The sequence below is a fragment of the Balaenoptera ricei genome, chromosome 20 (genome assembly GCF_028023285.1).
Source record: "Balaenoptera ricei isolate mBalRic1 chromosome 20, mBalRic1.hap2, whole genome shotgun sequence".
NCBI classification, from domain to species: Eukaryota; Metazoa; Chordata; class Mammalia; order Artiodactyla; family Balaenopteridae; genus Balaenoptera; species Balaenoptera ricei.
This window is the reverse complement of record NC_082658.1, coordinates 52,126,722-52,151,006: the sequence shown is the minus strand read 5'-3', so window position 1 is coordinate 52,151,006 and position 24,285 is coordinate 52,126,722. Positions and strand designations below refer to the sequence as shown.

General features: G+C 56.9%; 2 protein-coding genes across 13 annotated transcripts in view; both read left to right on the top strand.

Annotated features, from left to right (window-relative positions):
- Positions 1–1,763: 1,763 nt before the first annotated feature.
- Positions 1,764–20,742, top strand: P2RX1 (purinergic receptor P2X 1). Of its 3 annotated transcripts, none has more exons than XM_059908922.1 (13): positions 1,764–1,850; positions 3,174–3,567; positions 12,218–12,365; positions 12,666–12,737; positions 13,193–13,262; positions 13,512–13,608; positions 13,912–13,992; positions 14,261–14,402; positions 16,040–16,167; positions 16,598–16,688; positions 17,110–17,175; positions 17,561–17,618; positions 17,728–18,170. In XM_059908922.1, the coding sequence occupies exons 2-13, from the start codon at positions 3,431–3,433 to the stop codon at positions 17,823–17,825; spliced, it is 1,188 nt and encodes a 395-aa protein (XP_059764905.1). In that variant the 5' UTR covers positions 1,764–1,850; positions 3,174–3,430; the 3' UTR covers positions 17,826–18,170. The 3 variants fall into 3 exon arrangements, with proteins under 3 accessions (XP_059764905.1, XP_059764904.1, XP_059764903.1); XM_059908921.1 differs by having other exon boundaries at positions 17,517–17,618; XM_059908920.1 differs by lacking the exons at positions 17,561–17,618; positions 17,728–18,170 and adding an exon at positions 19,832–20,742.
- A 1,502-nt stretch (positions 20,743–22,244) lies between these two features.
- The window catches only part of CAMKK1 (calcium/calmodulin dependent protein kinase kinase 1), a 28,597-nt gene continuing 26,556 nt past the window's right edge, over positions 22,245–24,285 (top strand). For 9 of the 10 annotated variants that reach the window (XR_009499752.1, XR_009499753.1, XR_009499755.1 and 6 more), the window contains exon 1: positions 23,123–23,235. The gene's annotated coding sequence lies outside the window, so the exon portion shown is untranslated. Of the gene's footprint in view, positions 22,295–23,122; positions 23,236–24,285 lie in introns of those variants that run through there. The other variant, XR_009499754.1, reaches the window with a different exon arrangement.

The following is a 24,285-nucleotide window of genomic DNA, read 5'->3' as shown; positions in this document are numbered from 1 at the left end:
TGTGGGGCAGTGGCCCAGGCCAGCCCCAAAGAGTCCCCACATTCCAGGGGCAGGAAGAGGCTGAGGACCAAGGGGAGACGGCCCAAAAGCATGGAGGAGAACCAGGGGGTTGTGATGCCTCGGACACTCGGGCAGAGGGGCTCCAGCCAGATCGAGGCCCTTAGTAGGGGACGAAGAGGCCAGAGAAGCCATGCAAGATCTGGGCAGTGGGGAGAAGCCAGCCTGGGGACCCCCGTAGTGGCCTCCCCATGGATGCCCGCCCTCCCCCGCCCTCCCCTAGACTGTCCAGTTAGGCCAGTCCAGGGCCCTGTTCCAGCCAGCGTCTGAGAGGCTGTGTGGACACTGAGGCCGGACCAGCTGGTGTGGGAGCTTGGACCGACCTCCTCTCCGGGCAGAGGCGTGGCCCCTGCAACCTTGGGACCCTGAGTGGCCAAGGAGACCCACTGGAGCCTGTGCCGACCTCCTTGAGGGCCCGAGCTGGCCTCCAGGATAGGCACACAGGCCCCCTCCACCCTCACAGAGTGGCTAAATTTAGCCAGGCAGGGGAGGCCATCCTGGGGCCAAGCTTGGCAGCACTGCCTTGCCTCCCTACAAGGCCCGGCCCAGTCCCCGCTCAGGCCATCCGGCCTTTGGGCTTATAAGGCGGGTCTGGCGGCTCTGAAGGGCTGGAGTCTTAGGGTGGGCTCTGGGCCAAGATCTCAGACTTTGGGGAGCTTCCTTCCCGGCCACCAGCAGATATGGGAGCTAATCGTTGTGTGACCTTGGCCAAGGCCCTTAGCTTCCAGAGCCTCAGTGTCCTTATCTGTAAAATGGCAATTCTTGAGCCTACATCACGGGGCTGCTGTAAAGAAAAGCCTGCAGAATTCTAGGTTTCCTTCACTTCCCAAAATGCCTAAAATGAACACGGATATCTGTCCTTGGGGATGCTGAAGTGGGGGCCAAGGGCAGGAAAGCACAGGCCTCAATGGAAAGATGCACTTTAGAACCAGTGAAAGGGACATTGACCCTATCAGCTGCCTGTCTTACTCTCGCAGAGTGATTCACAAGAAAAGGTATTTGGGGAAAGAAATGTAATTGCTTTTATTTCTTCTTGTTTTGGGCACATTTTTGGTTATGATAACATCCCCAAATGAGACTGTCCTCCGGGGCATCCTGTTTTCTGAGTGTCAGGGTCAGAACCGAGGCTATAACAGGAGCACATGTGTGTGCTCCAAGCAAGTCTGTCTGTCCATTGGTCCATCTGTCTGTCAGCAAGCCTAGCTCCTTGGAGGAGGAAGAGGAGGAGGAGGCGGGGGAGAAGGAAAACATGGTGACGGAGTGAAGGGCACAGACACAGACTGGAGAAGGACTGCCTGACTTCCTTCCCTCCTTCCTCCCTCCCTCCTTCCCTCCTTCCCTTCCTCCCTTTCTCCCTCCCTTCCTTCATCCCCCCTCCCTCCCTCCTTCCACACCTCCCTCCCTCCTTCCTTCCTTTCCCCCTCCCCTTCCTCCCCACCCCCCAATTTACTGCCTGCCACCCTCCCAAGTGTGATGTGCTGTCTTGAGAAGGGTGGGTGGAGGGGGGCACAGAGATGGCTCAGACACGGTGTCAGCAACCACCCCACCCCCACTGCAAACAGTTCATGTCCAGCGCCTGCTATTCCAAGGGCCATGAAGTCAGCTGGGAAGAGGACAGGCCCATTTGTCTGGGGTCAAGACCAGGCCAAGGGGATGTGGCTACCTCCACTCTGCCTCCCAGCATCTCTGGATTTTCCTTAGAAAAGCCAGGACGTGGTACTCACCAGCCCCTCTTGAAGGCGGCATCACCGGACAGACCCTTGAGCCTGAGATTGGCGGGAACTCTGTGTTGGGTGAGGCTGATCTGTTTGATGGGGGGATTGGCCTGGGGTGCTGGAGGGGCCCTCTTTGGGGGCCCCTTGCTGTCTAGAAGGCAGCTCTACTCAGACAGGAGGCTGGGATTCCTAGCCCCGGGGCCTGGCTCCTTGCCCAGAGTGATTTCCCAGCTAAAGGCCTGCCAGGAAGAAGACTCCCATCAGCCTTCAGGGTGGGGCAGCCTGGAACGGGGCGGGCGGAGGCAGGGAGCCCCGAGGACACCCAGCCTGGGTGGAGGGAGGGCCAGGGAGACCTTCCTGCTTCAAGCGGGGGCTTCCTGTACTGTGCAGGTTGAGCTTGGGCAATTCATTTCTCCTCTCTGAGCTCTAGTTTCCTCACCTGCAAAATGAGAGGGAGGTTGGGAGTTAGCCTCCAGCTCTGATGCTCGGAGAGTTAACACAGGACCTGCCCCAGCCCAGCCCCCAGGACCCCTGCTTTCAGGGCCTGGGTTGGGGTTGAGGGCAGGGGCTGCAGGAGCGGCCTCAATTTCTCTGTCCTCAGTGTTGTCAGGACCCATCCCCTGGCCTCTACCTATGAGGAAAGTCCCATTATTGCCCCATTTCACAGATGAGGAAGCAAGCTCGGAGGTGAGGCAAGGTACCCAGGCCCCCACAGCAAGCAGCACAGCCAGGGGTGTTCACTGAGGCAGTCTGATGTCAGGCTCTCCCTGCTGGGCTCTGGGAGCCCGACAGTGATGTGTAACAGACGCGGCCCTCGCCGTGTCTGGGTTCCTGCACCCTGTGCTGGTTTCAGGGTAGTGGAGGTGCGGCCAGGACAAGAGAGGTGGGGGGATGGAGATGCCAGCCCGACACTGAGGTTGATTGGGCACGGGCCAAGCTCAGACCCAAAGGGATGGGTGGATGGAAGGTGGTCTGTAAGGGCGGGGTGGGGGTCCTGCCACAGGTTCAGGAAGTGTCAGGCAGCTGGACCGGAAGCAGCCCTCCTTCCTCTCTGCCCTCCTGGCTGTAGACTCCCAGGGACTGAGCTTTCCACCTGGGGGCCAAGGTAGGGTGGGGAGGATGTTTGGATACGAGATGGGTCCCTGGTTTGGGGAGGGCTCCAGCCTGAGGCTACTCCACCCAGGCCCTGGCCTGAGCCCCCAGCTCTGTTCTACCAAGCTCCTGGGGGGCTGACAGCTTTATCGTTGCCTTGTGACGGGTGGCCCATGGTTTCCTGCCAACAGCTCCCGTTTCCGGAGGCCCAGCAGGGCCCAGCCGGAGCCAGGAGGGGCAGTGGGGCCGGGCCTGGGTGGCCCCCCCGGCCCCGCCCCCATCTATCTTTGGGAATTTATTTGTCCACAGGCACAGCTGGTCCACAGTTCATTGCCTGCCAGGGGCCAAGGGCGGCTCTGACCACCCAAGGACTCTCCCTCCCAACTCAAATGCTGACAACTGACTTCTGACTCCTGACCTCTGGCGCCACCTGTCCCACCCTGCTCTTCCTAAGGGGCTGGGAAACCCCTAGAAGCTTCGCTGTAGACGTGGGTGTTGACGCCTGGCTCACCCCGGGAGCCAAGGCCGTGCAGGGGGCTTGGTTCTCAGCCCCCAGCTGGGCCACCATGGTGCGGCGGCTCCAGGACGAGCTGGCCGCCTTCTTCTTTGAGTACGACACCCCCCGAATGGTGCTTGTGCGCAACAAGAAGGTGGGCGTCGTCTTCCGCCTGATCCAGCTCGTGGTTCTGGTCTACGTCATTGGGTGAGTCTGGACCCCCTCCCTGCTGCCCTCCTGCACCAGCCCCCAACCCGGGCCTGTCCTCCAGGCTCTGCGATGCTTCCCATGACCCCAAAGAGCCCCTCTTTCTCTCCATGGCCTGTCATGCTTCCTGACAAGCCCTTCTGGTGCCATTCAGAAGGAAGGGAAGCCTGCTAACCTGCCGCCTAGATGGGGACACTGGGACGAGGGGCAGCCCTGCCTCCGGTCATGTGGTGAACAAGAGGCAAAGCCTCTGGGCTCTGAGGAACTGACTCACTGCTAACGGTTCCCTCAAGGGGTGGGAGGCGTCAGAGGCCAAGGCCCCAGCCAGCCCCAGCCAGAGCCCTTCCACCTCTGACCTCCCAGCCAAGCCACGCAGCTCCTGAGAGATGGAGGCCGCCCCCCACTTTACAGGCCAGAGTGGGACGGGCCCTGCTCTCACCTGCCCTGCCTAAAGTAAAGGCATCCTGGTCTATTCCAGAACCTGAGCAGAGAAATCTTCAAATTCAGAACACCTGGTGCCTTAAGGGTGGCATGTCACGCAGAGGTGGGAGGTCCATTCTGGTCCTGGGGACGACAGCTCCTTTCTGGGCATCGGGGGACCTGTCCCACCATCCCAGGGGTGCAGGGGCAGAAGTAGGTGGGACTCCCCTGTGGGCTGCTGTTCTGGGACCCGTGCAAAGGCCATCTTCCTGAGATTGGTCTGGCTGTCTGGGCAGGTGCTTATGTGATTACACGTGTGTGTGGTGTGTGGATGCGTGTGCGTCGTACCCAGGGCTCTGTGTGGGTTGCACGTGCCCTCGTGTGTCTGGGCACGAGCCTATCGGGTGTGGCTCCTGGGGGTGCCCCTGGGGCTGGACGCCCCCGTGTCAGGGACACTATGTCCACTTACAGTGACTTCACAGGGGGGTCCTGGAGGCCTCAAGGCCACTGAAGGGGGTTCAGCCCCCGCTGGGGGGTCTGGGGCACCCAGCAGCCCTGCCCCTCTGGTCTCCATGTCCGCGTTTTTGCTGTGAGACCAAACTAGGGTGGGCTGACCAAGAGGCCAGTGACCACCTGGTTCCCCCAGGGCCTCTGGCATCCAAAACAACCTACCCTCTGCCCCATCCATCCCACCCCCGAGGCCTCAGAGCTGGTTGGGTGGAGCCAGGGCCACGACCCAGCCCTCCGACACCTTTCGGACTCTGCCTCCTTACTGTTCACAAACCAATTTGATATCTGCGGTGTCATTGAGCTTGTGAGGGAAAGAGACCCAGAGCGGGGAGCAGTGGGGTTTCCAGGTCACACAGCAAGTCAGCATCCAGGCCCAGTTAGAACTGGGGCCTCCTGATCCCCAGCCTTGACTCTGCCTTCTTCTTTCCCTCCTCACAAGGGCTCTGAGAACCCTTCTAATGGGGCCCCGATGTGTTTCCACCATTAGCCACACTCCTGACCCTCCAGGGAAGAGAGAGCTTGCCCACCCAGGCTCAGCCCATCCCTCCCACCAAGAGGCTGGGAGAATGTTGTCCTCACCGTGGCCCCTATGGTTCCCTGTTTCTGCTTTCGGATCAGCACTGGGAGCGGCGCCAGACCTCCTTTTGTGTGTTGGTCACAGACTGTCAGAGGGAAAGGGACAGTCCTCCCACCCCACCCCCAGCTGCAGCATATGCCCCAAGCCACCATCCAGTCCTGAACACATGCCTCCAGTGACGGGGACCTCACGACCTCCCTCCTTCCCTTCCTCTCTCCCAAGACAGTGCGCTCAGTTTCCAAATGGACGTGGCCTCCTCAGTGTCGGTGAGACTCAGAGACACTGGATGATTTAGCCTGGTTCTCACAGCTAGAAAAAGGCTGAACCAGGATTTGAATCCAGCTGTGTGACTCCAAAGTTGGTCTTGATATCCTGGAAAGGAAACGTGCTCAGAGAGGGGCACTGACCTGCCCAAGTCACAGAGCAGAGGGAGGAAGGCAGAGTCCCTGGAAACACCCACTAACGCCCAGACTCCAGCTGGGGCTGCCACTCCTGCTGTCTCTGGTGCCCTCATCTGGCCACTGCCCACTGCTGCACTGACCGCTCAGCTAGGCGCCCGCAACTGCTGACCAAACCCAGCCTGCACTTGGTCTTACAATTTCAGACCTCGGTTTCCCAGCTGTTCCACGGAGCAGGGGTTAGGGGACCCCCTCCAAAGACATTGTCCTCAGGCTCAATAATTGGCCCTTTCCTGAGGAGGGATGGTCTTTCTTTAATTACCACCCCCCCCTTCCCAAGGCCCCCACTGTCTGTCAGACTCTCTGGTCCTGTGGGCATTGCAGGGGTACAGAGGGGAGCATAGAACAGCCAGACACCCCAACCCCAGAGACAGAGAGATAGTCCAGATGGGGGGTGGGCAGACACAGAGACAGAACTGGACAGAGGGACAGACATTGGAACACAACACTCAGATGAAGAGAGAGGCCCTGAGGCTCAGATATGGAGAGGGAATTACTGAGACAGAGGTAGAGAAGCTGAGATGCTGAGAACCCGAACAGACTCCGAGGAGGGAAACTGAGGCTGTTTTCTCTGTCAGTCACAATCTTCCGGGAAGTCGAGGGCAAGTGGAGGGAGCGAACCTGAGGCCCTGGCAGCCTGAGCTAAGATGTCACTCTTTTTATCTCAAATTGGGATGGTTAATTTGCTGTTAGAGCTGTCTCCTGGGAGGTGATGAGCTCTCTGTAGCTGGAGGTGTGCAGGCAGTGGGCTGTCATCCATGACCTCGCAAGCCCATACAAGAGGTGTGCTGGGATATGTCCCTGCCTGGGGGGCTCTGGCTGCACACACAGGAGGGTCTCAAGGGGATTTATGGATGCCACTTGGGGAGGGGAGCCTGGGAAGACTTCCTGGAGGAGGTGGCACAGTGGTGGAACCAGCCTTGAGCAAAGGCCTGGGGCCTCTAGTCCAGGCAGTCCTGCTCTTGGCTTTCCCTTGGGCCTCCTGTGCGCCCCTACACAGAGCTCATGAAATCACATGCCTCTGATCTTGGAGTGCACCAATCAGAGATAAGGAGAGATACAAATTATTGCTGGGAGAGACACATCCAGGTATACTTCCATAGCATCTTCTCTGTGCTTAGGCCTGTGTCAGGTTCCCTGGGATAGAGGTGGGGTACAGAGTGGGCAGGGGGAGAGAGAGAAGCTGAGGATGAATTAGCTGGAACTTCTTGGTTCCTAGGGACAGAAATCCAATCAAAATGGATTAAAAAGGAAGGATGAAGGTATTAACTGGTTTGTGTAACTGAAAAATCAATGTGGGCTTCAGGCCTGGCTGGATCCTCCCTGATGAGGGTGCAGGAGCACGTTCTATGGGAAGATGAGGAATTCAGGTTGGTCCCATTGGGTTCTCCAAGGAAGCTAGCCAGGATCTTCTCGGCTCTGCTTTCCTCTGTGGAGGCCTCATTCTCAGGCAGGCTCTCTGCCCTCAGAGTGGAAAAATGGCCACCAGCACCCCTGGGGCACAGAAGTGTCTTCTCCTTCAGAGTTCCAGCCAAAGTCCCAGGTCCAGCTCTTATTGACTGTGGTTGGGTCATGTGCCCATCCCAGAACCAGTCGTTGTGGCCAAGGAAAGGGAATGTCCTGACTGGTGGAGCCTGGTTGGGTACCCACCTCGGTCCAGCCACTCCTGCTGGAAAGCAGAGTGTGATCAAAGGTCCTGGGGCAGGGAAGGAACACCCAAAGAGTCACTAGGGCTAGGCTGAGGGAGCATGAATAGAGACAAGGGAGAGGAGGTGGAAGAGTGAGCAGGGCCACTGGCTCAGGCCTCTCAATGCTGAGCTGAGGGACGTGGGCTTTCTCCTGCAGGTGGTGGGGAGCCATGGAAGGGTGTCTAACAGGGGAAGGCCCAGGGCAGGCAGGTGCTGGGGTAGGGGGTGGAGGCCAGAGGCAGGACAGCTGTGAAGAGGCAGCAGTGATGAGAGGAGAGGGTGAGGCCAAGGCAGAAGCAGCGAGCATGGAAGACAGGTCATCATCCCAGTGGGCCCCGCACTGGGGGTGGCCACAGCTCAGCTTCTGCCCACCGTTGCTGCATCAGGACATGTGCCCAGCATGGCCAGAGTTCCTGACTTCTCAAGAGCGGCGGGAAATTGGAAATTATGGGTGAAAGGAACATCTCTTGGTTTTTAGAGGTTGGTGATTCAGTCAAAACACTTAAAGACATAAATCATCAGCCTGACTTGTCTGCAGACTGCATGTTGCTTAACCTCTGAGCCCCAGTGTGGGCCCCAGCTCTGAACTCAGTCCCTCCCGGGCCCGGAGTCTGGTCTTGCCTCTCTCCAAAGATGCTCTGCCCGACAGCATGTGGCCCAAGGCTATACCCTGTATCACCAGCCACACGACCTGTCCTCCCTGCCCCACGCCAGAGCTGCCCCGGCATCTGCCCCAGCTCCTCTTGTGTCTCAGCCTCCCCACAAGAAGCCCTCTGGGTTCTTTGATGAAAGCCAAGGGGAGATGGGAAGGATGGAGGGATGCAAAGAATGTGGGCATGAGAGGGAGGGTGCCATGTCCAGGCTGTGAGCCTGGGGGTTCGGGTAAGTATGGCGCCGTCCTTCAGGATGAGGGCACCAGAGGAGCAAGTTCTGTGGGAAGATGAGGCATTCAGTTTGGTCCAGTTGAATTTTTGCTTTGAGATGGATTTCACAAGTCATAACATTCATCCTTTTAAAATACACAAGTTGGTGGGTTTTAGTATAATCACAAAGTTGTGCAACCATCACCACTATCTAATTCCAGAACATTTGCACTATTCCAAAAGGAACCTCATACCCCTTAGCAATCACTCCCCGTTGTGCCTCCCTACCCCTTACTCTGCCTCTTCTGGACATTTCATATAGATAAAAATCATACAATATGTGGCCTTTTTGTGTCTGGCTTCTTTCACTTAACACCATGTTTGCAAGGTTCATCCACGTTGGTTGTAACATGTTTCAGTTCTTCAGTCCTTTTAATGGTTGAATAATATTCCATTGTATGGAAATTCCACACTTAGCTGGACATTTGGGTTGTTTCCACTTTTTGCTTGTGAATAATGTTGTGAACATTTGTGTATAAGTTTCTATGTGGACATGTTTTCAGTTCTCTTGGGTATTTGGTTCTAGGAGTGGAGTTACTGGGTCAAATGGTAATTCCATGTTTAACTTTCTGAGGAACTTCCAGACTGTTTTCCAAAGGGTCAAGTTAAGTTGGAGGTACCTATGAGATGTCTGGGAGGGGGGTGGGAGGGTAGGCAGGGCAGGGGGGAGGAATATGTGTCACCAAACAGTTGGAGATTCAACATTTATATAAGTTCTTTTTTTTTTTTAATGTTTATTTATTTGGCTGCGCCGGGTCTTAGTTGCGGCATGCAGGATCTTCGTTGGCATGTGGGATCTAGTTCCCTGACCAGGGATCGAACCTGGGCCCCCTGCCTTGGGAGCGCGGAGTCTTAACCACTGGACCACTAGGGAAGCCCCTATATAAGTTCTTTGAGTGCAGAATTTTGGTTTGTTTTTCCTTGGCGCATAATAGGGGTCCGATATATAAATATCTGTTGAATGACTGAATGTGTGGAACTGAATCTCAGAGGAGAGTGCAGAAGTGGAGATAAAAAATCGGGGACAAAGTGTGCCTTTGAGGGTTCTGCCTGGGCTGAGAATGGAAGCCAGAGGATGGGGGCAGATCAACATTTAAGGAGGAATTGGTGAAGGAGGACCAGAGACCGTAAAAAAATAGGATTATTTATTATGTGCTTGCTGCATGCCAAGCACTGTGTTAATTTCCTTAAAAAGAACTCATGGGAACATCCTCCAAACAATCACCTAGACTCTTTTTCTTCCTGGAGCCCAGCCCACGGCTCAGTGAGGGGTAGGGCCTTGCTTGTAAATATTTGTTGAACGATCAGCATCTTTGAGGTAGGTGCCTTCACCTCCTTTTACTGAGACATCTAGTGCTCAGAGAGGTTTAGTCTTCAGCCTGAAGCCACACAGCTGGTGAGTGGCGGTGCTGGTATGTGAACCTCGGCCTCTGTGACTCCAGAGGCCACACTCTCGGCCACTCCACCGTGTGACCTCTTCCACAAGGGGCTGTGGAAGAAGAGAGACTACTGAGGATGAGGAGGAGAGAATGGGAAAGAAAATTTCTGGAAGGGGAGGGGCTTCTGAAGATGCCGGTGTCTTTGGCATCAGGCCCCCTTGGTGGCCTTTCTGGGGTGTTGGCCACAAGACCAGGTCAAGGTGAGCATGGCTTTGGAGGGACAGGCCTGGCGCCATGGTCATTCTGGTATTATCAGAACCGAGGTCATTGATGTCAGATTTGGGCCACAGGACTGACAGCCCCTGGGAACGGACACAGCCTGGAATGGCTACATCAGCCCCAGGGCCCAGCCTCCGTGTGGCTGCTGGCAGACACATTGATGCCAGGCTGCTCAGTGGAGGGGCCGGGGTCCTGGGCTGGGGAGCCTCGAGCCTGGGTCTGCCTCTGACTCGGGAGGGACACTCCCTCAGGCCTCAGTTTTTCTATCTATACGGTGAGGAGTTGGTTTTGAGCAAAGAGAGAAATGCTGCTACTAGGATGTCAGGGATGGGGGGCGCCCAAGAGGCAGGCCGGGGACCTCTCTCTCCTGCAGGGTGTTCAGAATACGGAGCAGCTCCCCATCATCCCCCTCAATAGCAACTTCAAACTTGGGCGTGGAGCCAGAGGCCTTCCTGGAGGAAGGAACCTAAGGAGAGTTGGGGGATAGGTGATGCCCCACCCTCCCTGATGGGGCTGGAGGGAAGCAGGCAGGCTCAGGACACTGAGGATCGGGAGCCTTTGTCATGCCTCACCTGTTGCCATCTGAGACCTGCAGGGGGCAGCAGTGACCACGCTTAAGCTTGGGAGGGGTTGTCTGGGCTCTAGCACCAGGCTTTGGGGGGCGAGGGGGCTTGGAGAAGGAGAGGAGTAGACTAGAGGAGGACATTGGTGGGCTGCCTTCCTGGAGCCTGGAGCAGGGAGACAGCCCCCAGAGAGCTAGTGATGACTGGGAATAGGAGGCCTGGAGAATTCTGTCATGGGTCCTGAGCTCTGAGGGACAGAAGAGGGGCTCTGAGTTCTGCTTTGGACGGGTGGGCTAAAGGTAGGGTGAGGGGTGACAGGGGCAGAAACACACCTCCCCACAGTCAGCCACAGCCACAAGTGTGCTCTCAGATTTGCCTTGGAGATACACAGCTACACACTCTGATGGATACCATGGACACACACACACGCACACACACACACACACACACCACACACACACACACACAGAGTTACAATGAATCACCAAGATTCTTTCCTGAAGGAAGGGGACCACACCCTGGAGAGAAGTATTATCCAGAACTCTCACTTGTAAGCAACGGAAACCAAACCCAAACTGGCTTAAATAAAGGAAAAGAATTTATTAACTTGTATAACTGAAAAGTCCAGAAGTGACTTTTCAACATGCTTCAGGTATGGCAGGATCCAGGTGCTCAAGCAACATTGTCAGGAGTCTGCCCCTCTCCATCTACTGGCCTGGCTTTTCTCTAAGTTGGCTTCATTCTCAGGCTTGCTCTCTTCGTGAGGTAACACAGATGACTAACCACACCTTGCTTAGCCACCCAACAGAGAGGATGTCTCTTTCCCAGTAATTCCCAGAAAAATTCTGGCCGCGTTGCTGAAACTCCTCGGGGTTGTGAGCCCATCCTTAGACCCATTGCTGTTGCTAGGGCAATGGAACATTGATTGGCAAACCCTGATCATGTGCCCCCCACTGTGGGCCTAGGAGGGAGGTTGACCCCACTAAACCTCCCAGATTGAAAGTGGAGAACCCAGAGGAACAGGGGTTCTTGATGCTGGGAGGGGAAGGCCAGAATTTCCTGAGAAACCTGGGAAGCCTCCAGCCTGACCCACACCCACAAGGGCCTTATCTGGGGCCAGATGCTGTGAGCCCTTCAAAGGGCCACTTGCCCCTCTGGTTTCCCTTCCAGTCAGTCCCCCTCCCCAAGAGCTCCCGGCATGGCTGAGATAATAGTAGCTAATGTCTCTATAGTGCTTAGCCCATGCCAGTTTCCATTCCAAGTGCTTTCACAGGCATTAACTCACAACTTAAGTAGTATTGGTACTATTACTGTTTACATTTTACAAGGATACTGAAACAGAGAGGGACTTGCCCTAAACAGAGACTAGTTTACCCCAGATCATACAGCCTGTGAGATTCAAGCCCAGACTCTTGGGCACCAAAGGCCAGGCTCTCGGCCATCATCATACTCTGCTCTTTCTCAACGGGAAGAACTCAGGAAGGAAGGAGATAGGGATGAAGACTGGAGTCCAAGCAGCTTGGCCTCCAACAAATGCTACTCTTGGAAAAGGCTCTGAAAGAGACCTTCAGGGGCTCTGCTCCCTGGCCAACCAATAATAGTATTTTCATAGTGAAAAGAATGGTGGAACTCCAGGCATAGGCCAGCAGAGGGAGCAGCTGAGGATTTCCAGCCTCCAGTCCAAGATGTAGCTTTAGGAACGGAGAGTGGCTCAGAGGCCTATCTGGGGAGGGGAAGGGAAAGGACTTGACACGTCCAGCTGGTGCCGGAAGGGGCGGTGGCCCACAGCCTCATGCCATCCTTGAATGGCTCCGGCCAACTCTGGCCCCTCTGCCCCCCTAATCCCCCTGCAGGTGGGTGTTCGTCTATGAGAAGGGCTACCAGACCTCGAGTGGCCTCATCAGCAGCGTGTCTGTTAAACTCAAGGGCCTGGCTGTGACGAAGCTCCCAAGCCTGGGCCCCCAGGTCTGGGATGTGGCTGACTACGTCTTCCCGGCCCAGGTGAGCAGACTCGGGGGTGCACCTTCCACCCCCAGGGCTTGCTGGCTCAGAGCTGGCTTAGGCTCTGTCCCACCTCCCTGTGGGACCAGCCTAGCTCCTCTCTCTCTGTGGGCCTCAGATTCCCTGTGAATGGGGGGCGGAAGCAGCCTCGTAACATCACCCCGGTCTGATGTCATGGGTTATGGAGGCTGCTGGGTGTCATGTGGGTTCTGGGGGCTTGCTAGGGCAGTGCTTGGGTTCCTGGGGCTCTTCTTCCAGCTCAGAGCCCTGCCCTCCCCTCCCCCGGCCTCTCACTTCCAGGGGGACAGCTCCTTTGTGGTCATGACCAATTTTATCGCGACCCCCCGGCAGGCCAAAGGCCACTGTGCAGAGGTGAGGACTGTTGCCCATCCCCCCTTCTTGGACCCACAGTGAAAAATAACACAGAAGAGGAGGTCCCCTTGGGCATTGGAGGGGAAGCCAGATAGGCTTCCTGCGGCACCACAGTGGTGGAATCTCAGGCATAAGTTCACACACAGTAATGGCCCACCACTGGCAGTTGCTGAGGCTTCCCTCCCAGCTGTGTGCCAAGCAGGATGCTGAGCCTCAGTGCCTGCCCAGCCCCCAAGCCCCACCCTCCCCTACCCCTGCTGGCCGACAGCAGCACTGGGGCAGCTGGGCATGAGCCCAGAGGGCCCTGGGGGGGGACTGGGGGAAGGAGGCTGTGAGTAAGGGTCACTCCAAAGGGGTCTGAGACTCTGCCCCACACCCTAGGGCCATGCGGTGGGGGGGATCTTCTTAGGACCCTACCCAGGGGGCCTGGGGTCAGCAGCTCTCCCCTTCCCCAGAACCCCGAAGGGGGCACGTGCACGAATAATAGTGGCTGCACCCCGGGAAAGGCAGAAAGGAAGGCCCAAGGTAAGGTCGGCCTCCTCCTGTCCCCCTGTCCCCCTCCACAGCCTGTCAGCTCCAGGCTTCCTCCACCAGGAAGTCCTTCCTGCTCTCTCTCCTCCCACCACCTTGACCTTGGCCTCCCCTGTCCCAGAACCAGCCAGGCTTCTGCTCTTGGGCGCCCCATCAATGGGGGCTCCTAGGAGTGGGGTCTGGGGGTCCTCCTCTGCACCCCCAGCTTGGGGTGGACACCCAGGGGTTGCACCCTTGCTCCAGGCATCCGCACAGGCAAGTGTGTGGCCTTCAACGACATCGTGCATACGTGTGAGATCTTTGGCTGGTGCCCCGTGGAGGTGGATGACAACATCCCATGGTAATGCCCTGTCCTTCCAGGGAGCTGGGAGCAGGGTCCCCAGCCCAGACTAGAGGGGCATCTGGATCTGTGCTCTGTCCCCCCTTCTTCCAACCCCACCCTCACCCCATCTGTGCAGCTCAGGCCAAAGATGCCCCAGCCTCTGCTCAAGGGGCCTGAGAGTCCACATTACAGCATGCCCACCCCTCCAATGACTCAGGAAGATCCCATAGGCTCTCACAGCCCCATACACCAAGCCCAGCTCTGGTAGGCACACGAAGGACTCCTGGGGAGGGGGCAGTGAGTGAGTGCCGTCTCCTCCAGCCCTGCCCTTCTCCGAGAGGCCGAGAACTTCACTCTCTTCATCAAGAACAGCATCAGCTTTCCACGCTTCAAGGTCACCAGGTTTGTGGGAAAAGCGGGCAGAAATGCAGGCGGCTCTGGAGGCTGCTCCAGCTGGTCTCAACCTGTCACCTCTGTCACACTGCACTCATGCTGATTTCCTTCTGGAGGTAGAAGCTTGGGCTGGGCCCCTGGGGTGGGCTGCCTTCAGTCTCCAAGGGCTAGGGAAGGGGCATCTCTAGGGCCCGGGAGGGGTCCCCAGAGCTCCCGGGCATGGTGGGTGCCCTCCCAGCTGGCATGCTGCCACCATCAATGCCCTCTGCCCCTGTAGGCGCAACCTGGTGGAGGAGGTAGATGCCGCCTACATGAAGACCTGCCTCTATCACAAGACCTTGCACCCACTGTGCCCAGTTTTCAAGCTCGGCTATGTGGTACAAGAGTCAGGCCAGAATTTTAGCACCTTGGCCGAGAAGGTATGGTGCCAGGCGAGTGGGGAGGGCTGGGCCCCCAGATCATCAGGCCAAAAAAGACTTTTCAGGCCCAGTTAACCCCCGCACCCCACCCAGTCCCTAGCGTGGGCCGAGCATATATATAGATCTATCCTCTAATACTGGGGGCCCCTGTGGTTCAGGCCTGTGTCCTCAGCAGGGCCTGGCATGGACCTGGCACAGAGGAGGTGCCCAGAATGAATGGCCATAGGCAGATGTCACCTGGGTGTCTTCCGAGGGCCCACTGTTTTTTAAATATTAGACACAAGCAGCTTAAATCCCATGGCCCATGGCCCTGAGAAATCCTGTGCCTGCCCAGGTTTCCTGGGAATTCTGGAGGCTGAGATGCACACAGTCACATGGGATTCCCAGAGAAACGATACCTTATAAGGAGCACAGACCTGTGTGACTGGGTTGAGATCCTGGCTCAGACAAGTCTCTTACCTTCAGTGTGTCTGAGCTTTTGCACCTGTAAAGTGGGAGCAATAATAGTACAAGTCTCTCAGGATTGTCTTGAGGGCACGGGACAGCACTTCAGGGTGGCCTGGCCCAAGGCATCCTAGGTACATGCTCCCTCGTGATCCTTATCATACACTCCTGTGGGATCCAGGGATGGAAATCAGCCCCCCTCTGTGACATCACACACCAAAACAACTCACCCACAGTGCCTTTATGGAGAACACGGGTGGCAAACTTTAAAGGGCCAGAGAATAAGTATGGGCCACAGGTCACATGGTCTCTGTTCCAGCTACCCAGGTCAGCTGCTATGGGGCAAAGGCAGCCACAGGCAATGTGTAAACAGATTTGGCCCTGAGGCCTCAGTTTGCCAACCCCTGGAGGGGGTTTACACGGTAGCAACACACAGGACCAGAAAGCTGAATGTTAGTTTCCCCTGTTCCTAAACATCTCCCTGCCACCCCCAGTAGGAACTTCTCACCCATCACCATTGTCTGTAGGCACCTAGCCTCCCGCCTAGCTGCCCAGCTCCACACCCAGCTCTCCTCTTGCTCAGCCCACCTATCCCTGATCCTTGCCTCACCCAGAGGAGCTTCACTTTCTCAGGTTTCCTCTTCCCAGCCCATGTCTTTACAGACTCCCTCTTTAATTCAACAGCTATTTACTTGCCTCCTGCGCTGTGACTCAGGAATCAGTGCAAATGAGACAGACAGCTCCACCCTTGTGGAGCTGACAGTCTTGGAAGAGATGCGTTAATAATCACAGAAAATAAATGTGTGGTTACAAAGTGACACGTGTTCTAGAAGAAAACACAGAGGGAATCACAGGGCATATTTTAGACTGGGGGTGGTGGTCAGGGAAGGCTTCCCAGGAGAAATGACCAAAGGATGAGAAAGAACCAGCCTTGTGGGGAATGGTGGCGGGCGGGGGGAGAGTGACTGCATGTGCAAAGGCCCTGAGGTAGGAAGAACCTGGTGTATTCTAGAAACTGTCAGAAAGCTGGAATGTGATGGGTGGGAGGCAGGACCAGAGAGGGTGACAGGACCTCAACCCTGAAGCAGCTTCTCAGTGTCTCTTCTCAAACAAACAGAAAACAGCTGCACCAGCTGTAAGGCAGGAGTTCTTGATCCTAAACCCTGGATCTTGAGGGCCTGTGTCCCTGGTAGGGCGGGGTGGTAGGCATCACCATCGACTGGCACTGTGACCTGGACTGGCATGTGCGACACTGCAAACCCGTCTATGAGTTCCACGGGCTGTATGAAGAGAAAAACCTGTCTCAAGGCTTCAACTTCAGGTGCCTGCCGGGTCCCCACCAGTGCCTCCTTCCTTGGGGTCCTGCGGGCTTTTCTACTCCCAGAACCCCTTAAGGCCAAGCAAGTGTCCCCGGGAGGGGAGCAGTGGATCCTAGGAAACTCCCATTCTCCTGGAATTGGCCAAGCAGGGAGCATGAGCTTAGAGGCTTGAGCCCTGCCCCTGGCTCTCGGTTCCCTTGAGGCCCACCTGGCCAGGACTGGCTGGGGAAATTGCCGACATCAGGAGTTAGGGCAGCGGTTGAATACAGTATTCCTGGAATGAGGCCTGCGATTCCCCCTCTATATAATGTTGGGGGGCATGGGGCTGTCCTCATGAACCTCTAAGGGCTCCTGTATCCCTGATGCTCTGGGAGCTCTGGACCCAAGACAGTTCTCCATCACCCTCTCCTGCAACCTCTCCCCTTCCCCAAGGTTTGCGAGGCACTTCGTGGAGAATGGGACCAACTACCGGCACCTCTTCAAGGTGTTTGGGATTCGCTTTGACATCCTCGTGGACGGCAAGGTGAGTGTCCAGTGTGAGGGGTAGCCAGAGACACATTCTCGGTTCCTGCCGGTGCTTGTTGGGTGTCTGTGGTTAGAGGCGACAGGAAGTTGGTTGGGCCTCATTCAGCACTTCTATATCTGATAACAGAGGGGACCCAGGTGCTGTTGAGGGCAGGGCTTTCCAGCCTGTGACCACACCTCCCTCACTGTCTCCCTGTGTCCAGGGAGGGCAGAGCCAAGGTCCAAACCCAGGGCTCCTGACCAGCAGCTGGGTCTCCATGCAGAGCCAGAGCCGTGGGCAGCAGGCTGTGGGACCAGCTAGCAGTGGAGGGTGGGGAAGGCCCCTGGCCCCCGGCCTGGTCTCAGGGCTCCTGAGGAAGGCCTTTTCCACCAGACCCTTCTGACTGTTAACCCTTCCTTCCCCTGGGCCCTGCCACCAGGCTGGCAAGTTTGACATCATCCCCACCATGACCACCATTGGCTCTGGGATTGGCATCTTTGGGGTGGTAAGTGCTGAGGTCATGGGGTCACTGCACTGGGGTCAGGCCCTCCCCTTCCACACCTCAGCAACAAGTCTCCCACCCCAGACCTGACCGAGATTGTTCCCTATTACTGAGCCCACCCCACCTCCCTAGACCCACACACAGTATGTCTGAGGAAACTGGGGCCCAGAGCTGGGGCGGGACAGAGGTGGGATGGGGCCTGCAGTGCCTCGTCCCCACCAGGACCTGAGGTCTGGAGAGGACTCAGCCTGGCCCCCGCGGTCAGCAGAGGCTGAGGTGGGGGGTGGAGGGTCCTCCCGCTGCCCCCAGATCCCCTGCGCTCTCCGCCCCGCCCCCGCCCTCAGGCGACGGTTCTCTGTGACCTGCTGCTGCTCCACATCCTGCCCAGGAGGCACTACTACAAGCAGAAGAAGTTCAAGTACGCGGAGGACATGGGGCCAGGGACGGTAAGAGAACTCCCTGAGTCAGCCCTTCAGAGGCCCCAGGCCTGCGTGTCTGTGCCGGGAACCAGCTGCTTCCCCGGGGACGACTTCCATCCCCCCAATGTTTACACAGGGGGAGCACGACCCTGCGGCCACCAGCTCCACCCTGGTCCTGCAGGAGAACATGAAGACGTCCTGACCTCCGCCCCCCACTCCTACTGGACACCGTAGGCGGGGAGCCTGGTGGGGTCCCAGCCAGGGCGGAGGGGTCTCCCCAGGAGCGCTCCCTCCCTCTCAGCCAGGCAGACACCAGGTTGCCGGAAGCTCAGGGTGGACTCTGGGAGAGACCTGCACCATGCTGGGCTCTGGCTCCAACTCTGCAGCCCCCAAGGGAGCCTCACCCCGGCCTCACTCACTCCCGGCCCGGGGTTTTATGCTTCTCCCTCTGGGCCCTTGTCCGTCCATCCTACTCCCTCATGTCTCCAGACCTCCACTCTCCCATATGGCAGCCACTAGCCATCAGTGACTATTTAAATTAATTAAGATTGAATAAAATTAAAACTTCAGTTCCTCAAATAGCCACATTACAACTGCTGAATACACACATATGGCTGTGGTTGCCCTATTGAACCACATGGAACGTTTCCAGCATCGCAGAAAGTTCTGTTGGAGCTCTGCTTGAACCCTGTTTCTTACTGGCCCCAGATTTCCCTGGGATGCTTATCAACAGTGCTGGCACCTGGGAATTCCCTGGCAGTCCAGTGTTTAGGACTCTGCGCTTTCATTGCCAAGGGGCCTGGGTTCAATCCCTGGTCGGGGAACTAGGATCTCACAAGCTGCAAGGCCAAAGGAAAAAAAAAAAAAGAAAAGCAGTGCCAGCAACTGGGTGCACCCCAGACCTCCTGAACCAGAAACTCCACGTCTGGTCACATGGTCTGCAAGCATAGCAAACTCTTCAGGTCGTTTTCAGGACCTAAGTTTTAGAACCGCTCCTGATCAGGTATCAGACTTAGCTGGGGCCGGCATCCCCTGGCAGGTGCAGGCCTTGAGCAGGTGTGTGGTGTGCTCACAAGCCACACGGTGTCTCATGCACTCCCCCACCACGTGCACACTCACCCACACGCACAGCCCCCCTCCCATCCACACTGTGTGTTTGAACAGCTTGGGCCCTGCAAACACAACCATCTGAACACACCTACACCCCCAGGCACAGACTCATGGTGCATGCCACCCCGCCTCTGTGGGCATGTGCTTCTCCTCAAGTGTGTCAGGTCAGGACAGCCCCTTCTAGTGATGAATCCTTACTCAGCTACCTCTGGTCAGGGTGGGAGCCTCAGCCGAATCCTGGGCTCTCTGCCTGTGAGCCAGCCCCAGCTCCCGAGGCCTGCCCGGCTCTGTCTGAACACAAGGTCTGGGAAATCAAGGGCTGGAGTATAATAAAAGGATTGGTGAATGAGTTCAAACCTCTGCCTTCTGCCCTTTCTTCCCAGCCCTCTCTGAAACCCAGTGTCCGCAGCTGTGAAACACGGGGCTAAGCTGAGCGATCTCTGAGATCCTTCTGGGTCTCTCCGTGGGAGGTGGTGAGCTGACCCTTATGCAGAGGCAGTGCTGGGCGTCAGCTCACCTCTATCCACAGGTCGCTGTCCTGGCACAGCCCCGATCATTGGAGCTCTTCCCAATCCTCCACATGCCCCTCCCCCCGCTTTGAAAGGCCTGGCACTGGGACAAGCAGAGACCCCAGGAGTGGCCTCATGAAAGCAGGGGTGAGGAAGGGGCTGGCTGTCCCAGGAGGGAGATCGGATGGAATCCCAAAGAGGGGAGGGAGGTCTTGACTGGAGACAGTGTGGAAGGATCCTCCAGGGACCCTGCTGTGGGCATGACCCTCCGGCCAAGCAGGGTCTCTGGGCACCCCCATCACCATGCTCTGTCTAGACCAGTGCTGTCCAACACCAGTGATGGAACATTCTCTAACTGTGTTGTCCAATGTAGTATTCACATGTGGACGTTAAATATTTAAAATGTGGCTCATGCAACCAAGGAACTGAATTTTTTATTTTATTCATTTGAATTTAACTCGCCAGGTGTGGCTGGCTAGTGGCTACCATATTGAACATCACAAGCTAGCCCCTCCCCTCTCCCTCAGGCCCTTGGCCTCCTGCCCTCTTCCCCGGCCAAGAGCCATCCCTCGGATTTTACAAGACAGGAACTCCCTCTTCTTCCCTCCCTTCCTTCTCCAGATCTACCTGCTTGTGCACCTCCTGTCCCCTTCCCTCCCGAGTGAGCAGAGGATTCCTCCTTGGAAATCACACCTCACCCAGCCTGGAGGCCGCCTCTCCTCTCTCCCGCTCCTCTTCTGCCTCCTCACAGCCCACATTTCCCTGCTGCTCTGTCTGCTCTCCGTTCACTGCCACCACCATTCCAGAAAGACCAGTCTACACTTCCCTCTGGGTCCCACCCTCTACAATTGGCCTCCAGCCCCTACCCCCACTTCTAGGTGCCCTTGCCAAGGTTACCAGTGGCATCCTTGTTGCCAAATCCAAGCAGACACTTCAGCCCATATCCTGCTCGGCCTGTCAGCCTCTGACACTGTTGGGTGAGCCCTCCTTTGTTGAAAGATTTCCTTCCAGCAGCTCCTAGGACCCACCCTCTCCAGATTTTCCAGCCAGCCTGGGGTGAAGGGATAAGATAGTTTTCAATTGCAGCTCTGTCACTGTGTGTCCTTGGGCAAGTTGCTTAACTCTCCAAGCCTCCTCTGTGAGTCAGGGATAATAATAGCCTCTACTCAGGTTGGGGTAAGATAAGATACGTAAAGTACCTAGCACAGAGCCTGGCACACCGTAGTGCTCTGCCCCTGCCTCTATCCTCTCTTTCAATGGCGGAGTCAGCTAGCTGTCCCCAGGTTCTTGGCTGGGTATGTGGCTGCCTAGAATGGAAGCTGCATTTCCCAGCCTCCTCTTGCCTCTGGGTCTGGTCATGTGACTAAGTTATAGCTAATCGGATGTATGTGGAAGTGTCATGTGACGCCTTCTGGGAACTTTCCTTAAAAGAGAGCTGGTGCAGATCCTTTGCCCTCTTCTTCTTCATCCTTGTCTCCATCCCACTGCCTGGAATGTGTATGTGATGGTTGGAGCTCTAGCCACCATCCTGAATCACGAGAACAAGAGTCAAATCCAGAAGTGGCTGGAGTAGTGAGTGGAAAGAGCCACATCTGGGAGGTCTTTGTGGAGCACAGCTGCCATACTGTTACCCCAAAACTGGGTTCACCTGCTGGTGGGTGTTGAGCCAAAAGACCCAACCAAGCCAAAGAGTGGGAGAAGGAGGCACTTATTACTTGAGGCAAGTAAGGAGAACACTGGGGATCTTTCCCAAAGCAGTGTCTCCCCGAATGGCAAAATTGGGGAAGTGTTAAGCTACGGGTACATGCATATTCGTGAAGAGGCTTGGGCAGTGTACACATCATAGAATTGGGGCAAAGGTTGACAGAAGGGTCAGAAAAGATCAACATCATCCCTCAGGTTCTAGTTGATCTGGTGGTTGAAGGGGGTTTAAATTCTGCAAAACAGCTCTTTTAAGAAAGTACTTCAGGCTAATCTGAAGTACTCAAAGAGAACTGGGAGTCTTTACAACTGCTACATTATCTTTGCTATTGTTATTTCTCCACCTGATAACAGCTGTTTCTTCCTGCATTCTTTTGTTCCCTTATGATCATTAATTACTGAGACCTGTTCAAGGACAAGCATTGTGGCCAGGCTTAGATGACAAAAACGGCTTAGGCCAAAAATGGCTTCTCTTATGTCAAAATGCTACATCTGGTTCTTTTCCTCGGGGACCCCCTACCCCATCTGCTTACAATACCAGCCCAGGACTGTCTTCCCTGAGGCTCTTACATGGAATTTCTGTTATCTAAGTCAAAACTGATCCTACCTGGTACAGAAATTTTTCCCCCTAAAAGCAAGTGTTCTGTCCTCAGCCCCTGTTTATTTACCCTGAAGTTATCTCAGCCTTTCCCATGGCCCTACTATGGGTCCCTTTGGATAACTCCCAAAACTGTCTCATTGGCCCAGCCCTCTTTCCTGAGCTCCAACCACACACATCCAACCCCCTAATTGCCATATCCAATTAATTATTCATTCGACAAACATCTTTTAAGCAACGTGTCAGGCTTTGTGCTGGATGAATCAGGCATGGTCCTTGCCCTCAAGGAGCTCCCAGTCCAGAGGAGGAACAGGCAGGTAAACAGATGCTCACTTCAAGGAAGTTCCTAAGAGGACTTGCTAACCCATGCTGGGCAGTGAGCTCATAGGGGAGTGTTTCTGGCAGAAGGGGCATTGAACCAAGTCCTGAAAGGAGTGAGGCAGGTGATTAGGACTGAGGTCATGGAGGGCCTGATTAGATCTATTCTCAGGGCACTGGTGAGCCATGGAAGATTCCGAAGCAGGAGCTGACCAGTTGGACTTGTGTTTCTAAAATATTACTCTGGCCACCAGGTGGAGAAAAGCAAGTGGGTGGGGGCCCTGCGGGAGGGCAATGAGGCTGCACGGGGCTGGGAGGCCAATGAGGAGGCTGCTGTAGCAATTCAGGTGCAAGAAGATAGTGACCTGAGCCAAGGGAGGGGCAGAGAAGCAGAAAAAAGTGGATGGATTCCAGGGATATTTAAGAAGCAGCATGGGCAGGACTTGGTGATCTACTGGTTGGAACAGGTAAGCGGTAGGCTATGACTCCCCCCAGGTGTCTGGCTCCAGACTGAGACAGGGACATAAGAGGCCAGGTTTGGGGGAGTGATATGGGGCTCTGTCTTGGACAAGTGGTGGGGTGAGGTGCCAGAGGATAGATACACAAGTGTAGAATGTAATTGAACCAAGAGTTGATGAGCTCGCCAGGGGAGAGGTGGGCTACCGCGAAGGTCAAGACGTCCTGCCCCAGCTCGCCATTCCTGCTGCCTGCTCACAGAGCCCTTCCCCAAATGAGAATCCGACTATGACCCCAGCATTCTGTTAAAACCGCTTCCCGTTTCTCCTACCCGCCACGCAGCAGAAGGCTGAACTCCTGAGTCTACCATTCAAGGCCTTCCTCCCTGGCCCCGGGCCCGGGCCCCATCTCTTTGCTGATCTCGCTTCGCCCCTCCCCTAGGACTCACTGCGCCGCATCCCCGCCCCCCACTCCAGGGGCAGGGGGTGCGCCCTTGCCCCTGCCAGGCCGAGATGGTTGGGGGACAAAGGGTTTTGGGGGGGAAGCAACCGTACCCTCCAGGCCCAGCTTAGGGGCCCAGGCCGCGGCCTGGAGGGATTTCGGGGAACCCCAGGTACCCTGCCGCGGGGCGATGGGGGCGTGACGAGGCCGGTCCAGCCGCAGGGGGAGGTACCCCTCCAGAGCCACCGCCCGCCGCGGCCCCTCCCTTCCAGGAGCCGGGCGGGAGTCCTGGGCTCTGATTGGGCGGCGCCGGAGGGGGGCCGCGCGGCCAGGCCAATGAGCGCGCGCCGAGCGCGGCGGCTGGCTGGGGAGCGAGCGCCGCTTGGAGCCCAGGGGCCGGCGGTCTGAGCTCCGTGATCTCGGCCCTGGATAGGCGGGCGGGGCGGGGTGCGCGCCGCGGGAGCGAGCCTGACCATCCTCAGGGCCGCGGAGACTGTCGCTGGGCGCCGAGGTAGGGGTCGGCTGGGAGGGGGCCGGGGCAGGGGAGCGGGAGGGGACGAACGCCTGAACATCTGCTCGGAGCCTGCAGGCGAGAAGGATGGTCTGCGTCTACGAGGACAGCCGAGAACTAGTCCATGAGGGGATCCTCCCCCTTCGGTCTGCGGGGCCCAGTCTATGCGGTGCCTCCCGGAGCCTGCTTCTGTCTGCGCTGGCATCCGGGACCGCATCTATGAGGGCGCCCCGCCGTCTGCGTCCCTTTCCCAGCTCTGGTCTGCGGGACCGCGTCCATACTGGGCGCACTACCCCCGCCCCAGCTCTTGGTGGGAGGCTGTGTCTATGCGGAGTGGGCCCAGACAGGTGAACCCACGTGTGGATCTGCGCGGAGCGCTCCTCCCACACTGCCCACCTCCGAGTCTTCGTGCTGCAGCTGGGGCGGGGGGATGAATGGGACAGATGCGACGCGCGTGGCTTTAGCTGCGCACTCCTCCCTGGTTGGGGCGGGGGTGGAGTGGGGCGGCGGAGGTGGATGCTGCGGTTTCGGTGGCCCGACAGGCACAGAACTGGTGGCTCGGAGGGTGCACACGTGCACAGGGACTTGTGTGTGGTGTTTGGAGGCGGGTGTGCGTGTGTCACGTGGGCACAGGAGTGTGCCTGTGTGCATTACAGGATGGAGTGGTGTGTGCGGGCGGGTCACGCGGACATCGGCGTGCGCTTGCTCCGGGAGTGGGGGGTGTGTGTGTGTGTGTTTGTGTGTATCTTGAGGGTGCAGGGGTGTGTAGAGAAGGCTGCGTCCCGGGTCACAGGACTGTGCCTCGGTGGGCTCCTATGGGGCTGTATATCTGCCAAGTGGGCCGGGGGTGGGGGTGGGAGGAGCACACAGCTTGTGTCCTTGAGGGTGCACTGGCTGCCCCCACAGCCCTCACTCCGTCCTTCAGTGCATACAGACTGAGCACCCACTGTGTGCCAGACCGTGTCCTAGGCCCACAGACTCCGGGGACTCCTGCCCCTTCCTTGGCCTCTTACCCTCAGTCCCCACAGAAGGCAGAGGGATCATTTTTTA